At 44.7% G+C, this 14,243-nt stretch overlaps 1 protein-coding gene across 3 annotated transcripts in view; it reads left to right on the top strand.

Annotated features, from left to right (window-relative positions):
- TERF1 (telomeric repeat binding factor 1) overlaps window positions 1-14,243 on the top strand; it is a 49,875-nt gene that overhangs the window by 19,802 nt on the left and 15,830 nt on the right. For all 3 annotated transcript variants that reach the window (XM_068237503.1, XM_068237505.1, XM_068237504.1), the window contains exons 6-9: window positions 6,796-6,887; window positions 10,311-10,376; window positions 10,469-10,560; window positions 12,445-12,530. In XM_068237503.1, the coding sequence (XP_068093604.1) occupies window positions 6,796-6,887; window positions 10,311-10,376; window positions 10,469-10,560; window positions 12,445-12,530 (336 nt within the window). The remainder of the gene's footprint in view (window positions 1-6,795; window positions 6,888-10,310; window positions 10,377-10,468; window positions 10,561-12,444; window positions 12,531-14,243) is intronic.

The following is a 14,243-nucleotide window of genomic DNA, read 5'->3' on the forward strand; positions in this document are numbered from 1 at the left end:
CAGAGGTTTCCCAGATATTTCTACAGCCCATTGATCCAGCATAGGGACCCTCTATACCTATTCAACTCAATGTAAGTCTAATAGGTTTCTTTTCGGTCATGGATAAGAGCATCCATGCTGGGCAAGCACTAGCAAGGTCTGCACATGCCCAGTAGAACGATGTGTTTGTACACCAAGGAAAGAAGCTGTGCATGAGTGGTTTATTTCAACTGGTTGAACTCGATGGGCGTATGTCTTTTTTCAACCAAAATAACTATGTAACTGGGCATGTCCAGCACGGCTGTGCTACTCCACAGTCAGGAACATGGTCTCAAGAAACCTATGCAACTTGTGCTGAGTCAAATAGGTAAAGAGGATAAGTGGGCAGCAGGAGGATGGGGAAGCTTGTAGACCACAGGTGTCGAACTCCAGGCCAGGAGGGCCAGATCCATGCCAGTGTTTAGGATGGACTGAATGTGATACAAGCCTGAAGAGCTTGTGTAAAATGACTGGTTGCTAGGGAAGAAACACATTAGCAAGCTAGTCTGTAGGCAGATAGGAAATATCTTGTATCCCTTAATAGTGATGAACCATTCTCCATAGAAAACCATTGACCGGACAAAAGGTTATTACAAGTCAAGGAAACATGCTGTTTGCGCCGTGAGAGGGATGAATCATACTTCCACGTTGTGGAAAGGCTGATGGCGACTACACCCTATGAAAACAAGTACTGAGCATGCGTGGCACGTGATATGGTTATAAAACATTGTGTTGCAATAAGCGCGTAACCCTGAATTAACTGTTTCAGGAACTGCACGACTTTAAGAGGAACTGTAACGACAAAACGTCCCCTGGGGGGTACTCACCTCGGGTGGGGGAAGCCTCCGGATCCTAATGAGGCTTCCCACACCGTCCTCCATCCGTCAGGGGTCTCGCTGCAGCCCTCCGTGCAGCGGTGACGTAATATTTACCTTCCTGGCTCCTGCGCAGGCGCTCTGACGGCTGTCGGCTCCGAAGTAGGCGGAAATACCCGATCGTCGTCGGGTCTGCTCTACTGCGCAGGCTGAAGTTTCCGGCGCCTGCGCAGTAGAGCGGACCCGACGGAGATCGGGTATTTCCGTCTATTTCCGTGCCGAAAGCCGCCACAGCGCCCCCGCTGGAGCTAGCAAAGGTAAATATTGAAGCTACAGTCGGCTCTGTCGCCGGCTGTTCGGAGGGCTGCAGCGAGACCCCCGTGGGACAGAGGACGGCGTGGGAAGCCTCATTAGGATCCGGAGGCTTCCCCCACCCGAGGTAAGTACCCCCCAGGGGAGGTTTTTGTTGTTACAGAGTCTCTTTAACTAGAACTAGTCCTGTTTATGATAATATTGACTATAAGTCATACAATCATAGTGAAGCTCATGCCTGAGCATCCCCAGGATGCAATAGGGAAAATGGGTGGAGCTATGAGTATAAGAGAGAGAGATTCCCCTTGCTCTGATGGGACTCTCCACTACTGACGAGTCGTGTGATGTTGTGTATGCGCTGTCTCCAAGACGATCGCTGGTCCCCCGATATGGAGTGATGATGCAATATCCGGTAATGTATTGATTCTTTACTCTATTACTTATCCATGATTCACTGCTATACCTGTAAATAATTGAATAAATATCCTAATACAGTGTGAAGTTCTAAGCTGTGTATTTACCCGGCCTATAGGCTGGTGTGAGTCGAGTGTGAGGCCTTAGCAACGCCAAAAACATAGCATTACACTGAGAAAGAGAGGAATGTGTTCTACCTGATGGACCACACCTTTCCTGATTCAGTCCCATCAATTAATTTGAGCGGTGTCAAAAATGTGTGAGGACCTCGGCCCTCAAAGGACCGGTTAGACATCCCTGCTGTAGTCTATCCAGAGGCTTCCCACTACTAAGGTAAGTATGTCACTTTTTTATATATACTACAGGTTTACTATGAGGTCTCTTTTATGCTAACAGGCTAAACCTGTGTTGCAATACCCTATTTTGTCGCAAGGGGCTACAAAAGCAACAAAAGTCTAGGGAGACTTTCACACTTACTGTGGTTCCTCGCGGTGCACCAGAAGTGTTCATCCCAATGCAAGGGCAACACGCTTAATGCGCGGTGCTTGGGGTAATGGTAGTTTCCGGGCGACGCATGTAGAGTAAAGGACGGAGCATGGTGCAGCACGCCTGTACCACCGACATGAATCCTGACGATGTACTTCCTGCCCAACAGGGGGTACGTCACTGAGGCAGGGGCAGCGCTACACATGTGACCCTGTCTGCGCATTCTGCTGCAGGGTCATATGTTTGTCATTTTTTGCTTTGTGATGGGATGCGCAGGAGCATCACATCCCCACCTTAATGCAAAAAAAAAGATGTAAAAACAGCCTAATGGTACACAGAAATAAGTGTGACCCTGTGGGAGGCAGTGCATGTCCACAATCAGGACTGCTGTGACCGTCACCTGGCTTTTGGAACTCACTTCTATAATTCCATTTAGAGCAATACAGGCGTTGCCATCTTCATTCTCTGCTAACCAAAGCCAGTTGCCTGACCTCTGTGCTTATGCTCTGTCTCTAATACTTCAAGTCATATCCAACCTGTGCACAGAACTGTGAATAAAGTGTTTATTGGTAGTTCTTTAAGCCTGTGTTCATTATGGTGATGCACAAGCATAGTTCAAATGGTGTGTGTGTGTGGTTAAAGCGGACCCAAACCAAACATTTTTTTTATTCAAAATCTTTAGTTGCACCACTCTGACACATACAAAGATCAATCTACACTCCTTTAATCCTATGAGCATTTCAGTGTATGCTTTTCACCCTTTTCTTTTCATAACTAGGGTTATACAGGTGGCAACCATTACTTCTGAGATTAGTAGGAGGTTTTAGATCATGGGTGTGTTTGTCATCAGCTACCCGCCCTCACAGGGGCGTCGTCTATGTGAAATCTCACACAAGCTGAGATCACCTCCCTGTGACATCAGTAACAGCCTGTGTTTTGTTTTTTATCTCCTCCACCAGTTTGCCGGATTTAGGGAGGGGTTCCTCCAATAAATGTAAAATATTGTATATTTGTGTGTAGAAATACCTCAAAGTTAAAGGGTAGCGTCAAATGAGGAAATAATTCTAAACATAAATGAAAAACAAAAAGATATATACTGCTAAAGTATCCCTCCCATGCACATGCCAACAGAAGTGAATATCAGACCAAAAATAAATGAGAATTGGCTCTTGGGTGCATGAAAAAGATAGAAAAAAACTTTACTAATATCAAACCCACATATCACACAAGTAACATGAATACAATGTCCCATAGGACCCAAAAAACCCCAATAAAACCCATTGTAACTCTCCTCATTTAAGAAAAATCTGCCTGACGGCTTTAAATCAAGATGGGAAGACAACTTTGAGAAATGCTCTAGGGTGATGCTTGAGCTTATGCAGGAGCTTGAGGAGGTGGATTTGTTTGATATTGAGAAAAAAATCAACGCTACTTTGGAGTCCCTTCATACGGTTAAGGAACATCCTTTATATCTCACGAGGAACAATAATTTAAAAGTTCACATTGCTGAATATAATAAAGAAATTGTCACTAGGAAAGACAACAAATTTGAGCGTGATAAAATCGCATATAAATTTGGTTACGCCTATAAATGGGACAAACTACCTCCCAAGGGTAAAAAACCTTTGCCACATAGATACCCCCCTAAGAAACCACCGCCACAGATGCCTGCTGAGGCTCCAGTTAGCTCTAGTGCTGTTGAAGATTCCGATTCATCGGTTGGGGGTGCTGATAAAAGCTCAGTGTCCTCCACGGATGGACACTCTGATGTTCCGCATCGTCCAGTAACAAGATCAGTTAGTGGCAAAAATTTGTCAAAAATCACTAAAGACAAAGATAGTAAGAAAAAGAGAGAGAAACAAAATAAAAGTAAACAGGTGGGTCCGATTAATAAGTATCTTACGAGTGCTACGGACTCCCAAGGAGAGGAGAGCGAATTTGATTTAGGAGCATGTGGTCCTTCTGGTTCTCAGTCCTCCTCTGCGGGTTTTTTAGGGGAGGACGGGGAGCAGAAGGTACAGATGTAGCGTATCCTTCACTTCAGGCCCAGCCCATGTTTTCTGGCAATTTACAAGTAGTCAATATTTCAGGCTACAATTTATCCCAGGGTACCATACATCTTTTGGGAAAGGGCCTTGGCTATTGCCCCAATAGCAGTTTGGACAGGTTTGAATTTGTGAAGGACCTACATCTGTTTGGCCGCAATTTAACATTAAGAACTCTGCATAAAAGGAAGAATGACGCCCCCCTGGGGGGAGCTATTACAGATTGGAAAGATTGGTCCAATCAGGACTATAGAGCATTGATGATTTGGTGAAGTTAAAGCGGAACTGCAATATAGAAAATAAATAAATAAATAAACATACCAGTAGATTCTAAATTATAAACTCTATCTGTCTGTATGATTTTTGCCGCTCCCCGCTGCTGCAATCACTGTATTTTGTAATTTTTATTCATTTCCTGGTTTCAGCCAAGATGGCCGCAGTGCCTGATAACTTCCGGGTTACTGCTCCTCATTAGTATGTATTTTTTTTTTGTGGTAGCGTGCACGAGAGGATTACAGCACTGCACATGCATAACTTGTCCTCTCGTGCACTCTCAATCAAGAGCCCAGCTACCATTGCGAGTACACTTGTACTGTTTGTAATAACCTCCCTAGCGGTGAGAAGGAGCCTGGCTCGTCCAGCTAACAGTTGCTAAAAGTGGTATGGACGAGCCAGGCTCGTGAACGCAGCCAGGGAGATTTGTAGCAGCTGATACACCCTCCCTCCACTGTGCATCCCTTCCTCCTCCTCCTGTTCCTGAGCGTTAGGCTGTAAACCCCCCCCCCCTCCCTCCACTGTACATTCATTCCTTCTGATTCCCCAGCGTTAGGCAATACATCCACCCTCCCTCCACTCTGCATTCCTTCTGATCCCCCAGCGTTAGGCTGTAAATCCCCCGTCCCTCTGCTGTGCATTCCTTCTGATTCCCCAGCGAGGCTGTAAATCCCCCCTCCCTCCACTGATCTCCCCCTATTGTGGGCAGTGTCTCTGGCAGCGCTGTGAATAGGGCAGGGGGTGATTTACTCACGGAGGCTCTTTCCAGCGATGAACGAGTATTCTTCTCTGCATCCAGCTCTGGGCTATTGTAAACAGCACACGTGGCTGACTGTATACAATAGCCCAGAGCTGCATGCAGAGAAGAATACTCGTTCATCGCTGGAAAGAGCCTCGGTGAGTAAAACACCCCCTGCCCTATTCACAGCGCTGCCAGGGACACTGCCCACAATAGGGGGGAGATCAGTGGAGGGAGGGGGGATTTACAGCCTAACGCTGGTGGATCAGAAGGAAGGGATGCACAACGGAGGGAGGGGGGATTTACAGCCTAACGCTGGGGGATCAGAAGGAAGGAATGTACAGAGGCCTGTCTCCTCCTCGTTCATGTGTCATATCAGCGCTCACGCTGCGCTGAAGGAACGAGTGTGGAGTGGCACTGGTGGGGCGGAGAAAGGGCGGGTACCTGGCCTGAGGGGAAGTAAACCATTTAGCAGGGAGAGGAACACTGACTCGTCTGCCTGATTTTAGCATCGACTTATAAGTCGATGCTGTTTACCGGCAGAATCTCGGGATGGAGAGAACACACAAAGAGCTCCATAGGGCGCACAGAGGTATGTCATCGTTAAAGGTACATACCCATATTATCACATTGTATTAAAAAAAGATCCTTCAGTTCCGCTTTAAGTGAGGAAACTGAGCAGGACGATGAGGAGGATCTTTTTGGGTTTGTTGTCCCTAAGCGAACTGTGAGTGAACAGATCAATCAACAATTTAAGCCCAGGTCCACCTCGTTCCCTCCCTTTTCCTTGTGTCCGAGTGTCCATACGTTTGTCTCACTGGTTGAGAGGGACATCCGTACTTTATGGATAACGAACAACCAAACACCCAACTTATCCGATGATGAACGCTGTGCATTGTTGGAGTTGCGTAACAACAAGGACATTATCGTCAAACCTTCGGACAAGGGGGAGAACGTGGTGGTCATGAGAGCAGAACAGTATGTTTACATGTGTCAGAAGATTTCCTCATCCTAAGCAGCAATCAACTTATTGCACAGTATTAAGATTTTAGTTCATACAATCTTTCTGCAGGCACAGGCTAATATGTACAGGTTTGAGCAATTTAAAGAGAAACTATGACCAAGAATTGAACTTCATCCCAATCAGTAGCTGATACCCCCTTTTACATGAGAAATCTATTCCTTTTCACAAACGGATCATCTGGGGGGGTCTGTATGGCTGATATTGTAGTGAAACCCTTCCCACAGAAAACTGTGAGGACCATGGTCCTGGCAGTTTCCTGTCTGTGAACCTCGTTGCATTGTGGGAAATAGCTCTTTACCGCTGTTCCAGCTACCAAAAAAGCAAGCAGCAGCTACTTCCAGTGACATCGCCTGCCAGCAGTAAAATTGTCACCATGTGATAAATGTCAGAATGTAAATCAGGGAGAGGAAAGCTTTTACAATGGGCAAACACTGACTAATCATTTATACATAATTATTGTAAAAGTAAAGCACTTTTTTATTACATTATTTTGACTGGAGTTCCTCTTTAATGCATGACTGTATGTGTGTTATGCTTATTTAATCATCCTTGGAACCCGAGATGACAAAAATCCCCATTTATACCTGAGTGATGAAAGTCTAGTTGTTCTCTCATGCTACAGATGTGTGATTCGGTGCATTCTGATATTTTCCACACATTTCTTTTCAGGCAGCTAAACAGGTGGTAGAAGCAAAAGCGAGAAGCCAACAGAAGGCTGAAGTTGAGGACATCCTGGAGCATAATGTGGAGACCAGTGAGAGGTAGTAATCTGCCAGCACATGTCTATGAATTCATTTCACAGATGAGCGTGCTTATTTATGACAAACAGTGATGTGCAAAGTGCAGCAATCTGTTTCCACCAGATTACATCTTTCATTGACCTGATCTCAGTAAACTGAACTCTGCAAGGTTTACTAGGTTTGAAATACTGCACCAGGCACATTATTTATAATTATTATTTATTTATATCACGCCAACATCTTCTGTAGCGCTGTACATAGTACAAAAACATACAATAATGAGGAGTGTAGATACATGAGCAGTTCAATGCACTGTACAATCAGGAAATCCAGCAACACAAGTACAAATACACCCGACTGATGTAGTATGAAACCATCACCAATACTGACTGGTACATGCTAATTTGGTAAGTACAATGCAAACAGGAAACAGTAGGTGGAGGTCCCTGTCTTTGTGAGCTTACCAACTACAGGATAGTGGGGTGGAGACACTAGGGGAGTAGACAAAGGGGTTGGGTGATGAGATAGTGAGCCTCAAATTGTACCTATTACAAATTATAAGCTTGCCTGAAGAGGTGTGTCTTGGAGGTTGCATTTGAACATTTCCAGGCTTGTAGCATGGCGAACACACTGTGGGAGAGAGTTCCAAAGGAGAGGTGACACTTGTGAGACGTACTGAGTTCCAAAGTGAAAGGAGGTGACCAAGCTGGATGATTAGAGGGTCCCAAGGGAGGAGCAAAGGTTCTGGGTGAGATGGTTTCTGGAGTTTAATGAAGAAATGTGTTCAGGGAATAGCTTACATAGAGCATTGTATGATCAGGGTTAGGAGTTTGAACTGGGTCCTTTGGGTGGTTGGCAGCCAACTGAGGGATTTGCAGAGAGGGGCAACACCAGAGGAGCTGGAGGAGAGGTGGCGGAGACGAGCAGCAGTGTTCAGTAGGCACTGGAGAGATGTCTGTCTGTTTTTTGGTCACCCGCAGAGTAGGGTGGAACAGTAGATGGAAGGTAACTCCCTGGTGTCAAGTGGTTCCCCTCACACCCCTAAATATATCCTTAGTTTCTAGTGACCCCCCCCCCCCCCCCTATACATTTCTCTGGTGTCTCCATCCCTCCCTCATATTGCTCCCCTGGTGATCTAGGGCTCCAACCCTAATACAGCTTCCCTGGTGGTCTAGAGTGAGCCAAACATAATGCAAAGTGGAGAAACCACTTGCGGGACAGATGCGATGGCTCTGCGGCCTGATTTGGCACGCGGGCCAGAGTTTGGCATATATGCTTTAAGCCAAAGCAGCAACACTTGCATTGTCTGTGAAACAGTTATTGAGTTGATTTCAAAGGGTTCATATTAAAATAAATTGAGACAATATGAGTGTGCATATTTTCAGGCTCACAAATAGCAGGAATGGAGCCAGAGGCCTGTCATGTATGAGAAATATGGCAGCACCCGCTGTGTTCACTGACAAGCTATGTGGGGGAGACGACAGTCAGGACTTTTCTCAGTCTGTGTGAGGGTGGAAGAGGCCCCTGTGACATCACCTCACTGATAAAGTCAGAGTAGCTATGAGGCACTGAAAACACAATTCGGAGCACATTTTCTGTACCAAATACATTGAAGATTTTTCTTTATTGTTACCATTTACGTTAATGGGATACAAAGCATACAGCTTGATTTAGGAAAGGGCAAGGTTTTTAAGCCCAGACTGACTATACCAGCAGTGGTGTAGCTAAGGAGCTATGGGCCCCAGTGCAAGTTTTACATTGACCCCACACAGCACTCTATACATAAGAATAGATACGGCACAACAAAACCTGCTAAGGACAACCGGTGTCAGAGGTGCAAGGAGGGGATGGGGAACAGTCTGTTAATCACTTCTATCGATAATTTGAACAGTAGTAATCATTACCAGTACAGGACCAATAGAGAGCTAATACTGTTGTTGAGGGAGGGCCACTCTAGTCCAAGGGCCCGGTGCGGTCGCAACCTCTGCACCACCAAATTTCTACGCTACTGTGTAACAGGCAGCTGCAGACACAGGTATATGTATATGTATGAAGTGTCACTCAATTTATGCCAGTATCTCCATGGCAGCCCCAGACTTGAAAATAAAGAGCAGCTCCCAAGCAGACGTGAAATGCATTGATATCATTCTGCGTCGTCTTCTGCAGTGCTTTACTGTGTATTCACTAACTGACCCTCAGTGGAGATTTCAATCTTATATCACTACCACGGTCTAGAACTAGTTTACAGGGAGGAGAATTAACCTGACATTATGTTTTGGGAATGTGTGGTGGAAACTCGCTAAAGGATGGAGAGAACATACAACCTCCATACGATAGTGCCCTGGATGAGGTTTAAAGGCTGGGATTGCAATGCTGACCACAACATTGCCATTCTGCCTATAAATATGTCACAGCTGTGCTCTTGCTAAGCTCCTCCTCCCATGTTCTGAGCCCCATACTCTTATTATAGTGAAGTTTGGCATGTGCCCATGCTAGCACTTGTACACTATATTGCCAGAGGTATTGGAATGCCCCTCCATAACTTTGAATTCATATGTTTCAATCACTTACACTGGTCACAGGCCTTAAAGTGAACCTGAGACAATTCATACCGTAAGGCTCTGCCCCTTAAAGGACAACTGTAGTGAGAAGAATATGGAGTCTGCCATATTTATTTCCTTTTAAACAATACTAGTTGCCTGGCTGCCCTGCTGATCTATGTGGCTTCAGGAGTGTCTGAATCACAAGCATGCAGATAATCTAGCCCTATCTGACAATAATGTCAGAAACACCTGATCTGCTGCATGCTTGTTCAGGGTCTGTGGCTAAAAGTATTAGAGGCAGAGCATCAACAGGATAGCCAGGCAACTAGTATTGCTTAAAATGAAATACATATGGCAGCCTTCATATCCCTCTCGCTTCAGTTGACCTTTAAGGACCAGAGCCTTCTTTTAAATTTTTCCATTTGTGATCACTGTGAATGACGCCCATCGTGTCCTTTGCCAGGGAGCCTGTGTAGTTTCTGAACAGTCACAAGTGCAGTGTTGTTTTAACTAAGGGCGGCCCCGAACAAGTTAAATATATTTCTTGAGTACAGACATTCAGAACTAAAAACTTTGTGTATTGCTAACTAATCCATTAAAAATATCTGAGGTTAAACTAGGTCTTTAAATGTTTGGCACTGACAGCAGGGAACTTGAATTATGTTCACATAAATGGCTGAATAGTGTAGCTAACAGGAGAAAAGCACTATACAAATGTTAGCATTTCATGTATTTGTTTACAATATGCATGCCTGATCTGGATGAATAGAAAAGAATTCAAGTATTTATAACATACATTTTTATTGATAATACCTTTTTTTCACTTTAGAATAGATGTGGGTGTTAACTGCATAGTTCGCAGCTAAACATTCCTTATGAAGTGTTTTTTTCTTTTTACTAGTAATGAACCAGAGACAGAGAGTGACACAGAGGACCCTATGCAAAGTATAGAAAGAAGAAAAGAGAAGTGAGTGCGGTGTTTCTGTAAGCTTTGTTCCTGGCATGTTCTCGTACATATAAAACATGATTTTTGACGTGATATTGTGACTTTTGTCGCAGACTTCAAAGGCGATTGTTCGTGGGAACGAGCACTCCGTGGCATCCAGATAAGCCAGCCTTTAGCAGCAGGATATTAAACAACTCCAACCCAGGTGAGTAACCTGTCAGAGTTGGTTCACAGGATGAAATAAGGTGCCCAACCACTGAGCAAGAAGCAGTGACAGTACAATATTATTCATTGGGCAAGCATGAAAAGTACTATTAGGACTGATATACATGGAAATGCTCCACCTCACCCACAATATATAATAACAGTTCCTCTCTTACTAAGCTGTTCACCTTGGTAAGGTATAGTGCTATCAGCATCCTGGACGTAGGCTCTAGCCTTGCAATGCTGGGTCCCTGGTTCAAATCCCAGAGCACTATCTGAATGGACTTTGTATGTTCTTCCCATGTCTCTATGGGTTTCCTCTGCGCACTCCCATTTCCTCTCAAATCCAAAAACACACAGATAAGTTAAATGGCTTCCCCTAAAAAATACAGTATTGGCCCTAGGCCATGATGAACATATGACTGTGGTAAGCATTAGACTATGCGCACCTCTGAGGAACAGTTAAGGCAGCTGTACACTGGTTGATTGCCACCAGATCGACCAGCAGATAGATCCCTCTGTGATCGAATCTGAGAAAAGAGGGATCTATTGGCTGCCTACACTGCAAACAGATTTTGAATCTATTTCACTATGGAACGGATTCACAGTCTGTGTAGCCGCCGCCGCCCCTTCCTGCATACATTACCTGATCCGGCCGGCGCGAGTCCCCCGGTCTCCGCTGTCTCTTCTCCGCTCTGGGCTCCAGCTTCACTTATTTCCTGTCGGGGGAAGTTTAAACAGCAGAGGGCGCTCTACTGTTTAAACTTCCCCCGACAGGAAGTAAGTGAAGCTAGCCGGAGCCCAGCGTGGAGAAGCTACAGCGGGGACACGCGCCGGCAGAACAGGTAATGTATTGTCACTAGCGTCGGTCGTCGGACATTCGAACGCTGCTATTGACGCACTCCCGACCCACTGGCGATCAGGCGAAATTTTCCGCGACGGTATCGATCGATTTCGGACGGAAATCGGTCAGCGTCTGTGCATCAATTTCACAGCAGATTCAATCACAGTGATCGAATCTGCTGTCTATCGGCGGGAAATCTAGTAAGTGTATAGGCACCTTTAGGGACAAGACTATATATACTCTAGAAAAGCGTTGCGAAAGATATTGGTTTACATAAATACTAAATAATGATAACTGCTGTCCACTTGGTGCTATTTCTTTTAGATCTGGCCTAACTGTACCTTAACCTGACATTGCTTGATCTTGAATCTCAGTCTCAAGAGTGTGAAGTGTTTGCTTGCTTGCTGACTGGTGTAGGTAGAGTAGGGAGCAGTTCTACTAAGGTAATCTTGATACTGGTGAATTGTTCCATTACAAAATGCTGCAGTGTATTGTGGAAGCTAAGATCCTCTAATTTTGCAACCTAGTTATTTTATGGCTGCTACAGTTCCATCTTGCTGTAAATGTATTTTGAGTGCAGAGGGTTAGTGATTGTTTGTACACTTTTAGGTGGACCTGAACTCTTGCACACTACTGAAGAAATACATAGAGAAATGCACCTTGTTTGTATTTAGAGAGTTTAGCCTTTTTAATACCCCCCTCATTTTTGTCTAATCACAAGATGCAATCTGATCTCTCCCCTGTGTCACATGACTGCCTATGGCAGATAAGGCCATTTGAAAGCACAGGAGGTTAACAATATGTCTGCTTCCATAAATCAGGAAGTAGAAAGAGTGCAAGTTTATTTTAGCATTTGTATCAGCTGTAACAAAGAAATGTTTTTGTGTAAAGGTTATTATGCTGTTGCGTATCTTTTAGAGCAGAGAGATCTGAGTTCAGGTCCGCTTTCAATTAAGTAATAAAGGAAGTGTTAGAGGGGGATGATTTGGATCAGAATAGAAATTTTAATTTATTAATCACATTAAATATCTGTGTACACAGAAAAGAAAAGCACAAACGTTCAAGAAAAGGCACAGCCTGGACAACATGCACAATGTCCTGAATCTGGAGCAAGCAGGAAAAGACAGGTAGTCTATACTTCATTTCTTTTACTTTTCTGTGTTCTTTGATGCCTTTGATAACAAGAATTGTGATTAGTTTCTTTCATTGTTAGACACCTGAATAGTGGTATGTATTCACTTTGGCAATCATTTCTGCTTCTGTGCTGCTCCATTGTGCTGTATCCTGGCAACTGTACCTCCAATTCAATGTGTTCATTTGTAACTGAGTGTACCATACAAATTGCTTCAAAAAGTGTAGAGACGCTGGGTTACAGTACAGACAGATAAAGCCTGCTAAGGTGGTCATGTAATCTTTGTCCAAGTTTAAAGTACACATTGCTCTATAAAAAAAAATTTCAAAAAAAATATAGCAGGTTGAATTTATAATCTGTATGACTTTATGTGCAATTCCTGTGTAGAAGTGAATTACAGGATTACTTTTATGGCTACATTATGTTTATACTAAATCCAAGTCATAAGAAATTGCTTCTGTCTGACAGTTAATTCTTTCAGCAAACAGGCTGCAGTGCCACATTGTAGGCTAAAAATGCTCTGAATTATACTTGCCATGTGCATAGTGCTGGCAGCAGAGGAAAGATGGCAGATACCTTGCGAGTAAAGGGGCCCATACACTTATACTATTTCCTGCCGATATACAGCAGATTCCATCACTGTGATCTAATCTGCTGCGAAATCGTTGCGCAAACGCCGACCAAACGATCGATTTCCATCCGAAATCTATCGTTGCCGTCGATCTGTCCGCGCGGAAGATTTCGCTCGATCGCCGGCAGGTCGGGAGTGCGTCGATAGGGGCGTTCGAATGTCCGACGACCAACGCTAGCGGCAGTACATTACCTGATCCGGCCGGCACGTATCCCCTCTGTCCCCGCTGCTCCTTCTCCACTGGGTTCTGGCAGGCTTCACGTCTTCCTGTCCCGACAAGAAGTTTAAACAGTAGAGCGCCCTCTACTGTTTAAAGTTCCCCGGACAGTAAGTGCAGCTGGAGCCCTGGAGCCGAGCGCAGAGAAGAAGACAGCGGAGACCGGGGGACTTGCGTCGGCCGGATCAGGTAATGTATGCAGGGGGCGGCAGCTTCACAGATAGTGAATCGATTTCATACTGAAATCGATTCACAATCTGTTTGCAGTAAAGGTAGCCATACGATCCCTCTCTGATCAGATTCGATCAGAGAGGGATCTACCTGTTGGTCGATCTGATGGCATATCGACCAGTGTATGGCCACCTTAAAGTGGAACTGTCCTTAAAATTTGACACTGTAAAAATATCTGCTGTGTTGCTTAATACTGGCTTAATTAATAAAAATGTATGTTTGCTGTAATATACCTGTCAGATGTCCTGATTTCTGTTACTGCTTTCTAGTGCAGTGTGTGCAGCCATATGTTGGTTGGCAAGTTTACAGTGCCATCCAGTTGATTTCTACTTCCTCCAGCCCCTCCTTCCTCAAGCAGCTCCTTTCTCCAATCACATGCAAATTAGCCTGTGGTAGTGTACAGTTACAGTGATGTCATCTGGCTGTGCCTGTGTGTGTAATGTCTGCTGTGTTTTCCAGCCTGTCATTTTTCTGCTCTGTATTATTGTCTATCCTATGTCAGCTTTATACTCTGCTTTTGTGTGTGCTCTGCTGCCAGTGTGATTTTTACACTGTAATCTGCCCTTGGCAGTGCGAGGTTTCATTGTCCATTGAGATCTGTTACCTGCCCATACACCACAGGCCAATTC

The sequence above is a fragment of the Hyperolius riggenbachi genome, chromosome 5 (assembly GCF_040937935.1).
Source record: "Hyperolius riggenbachi isolate aHypRig1 chromosome 5, aHypRig1.pri, whole genome shotgun sequence".
Classification (NCBI taxonomy): domain Eukaryota; kingdom Metazoa; phylum Chordata; class Amphibia; order Anura; family Hyperoliidae; genus Hyperolius; species Hyperolius riggenbachi.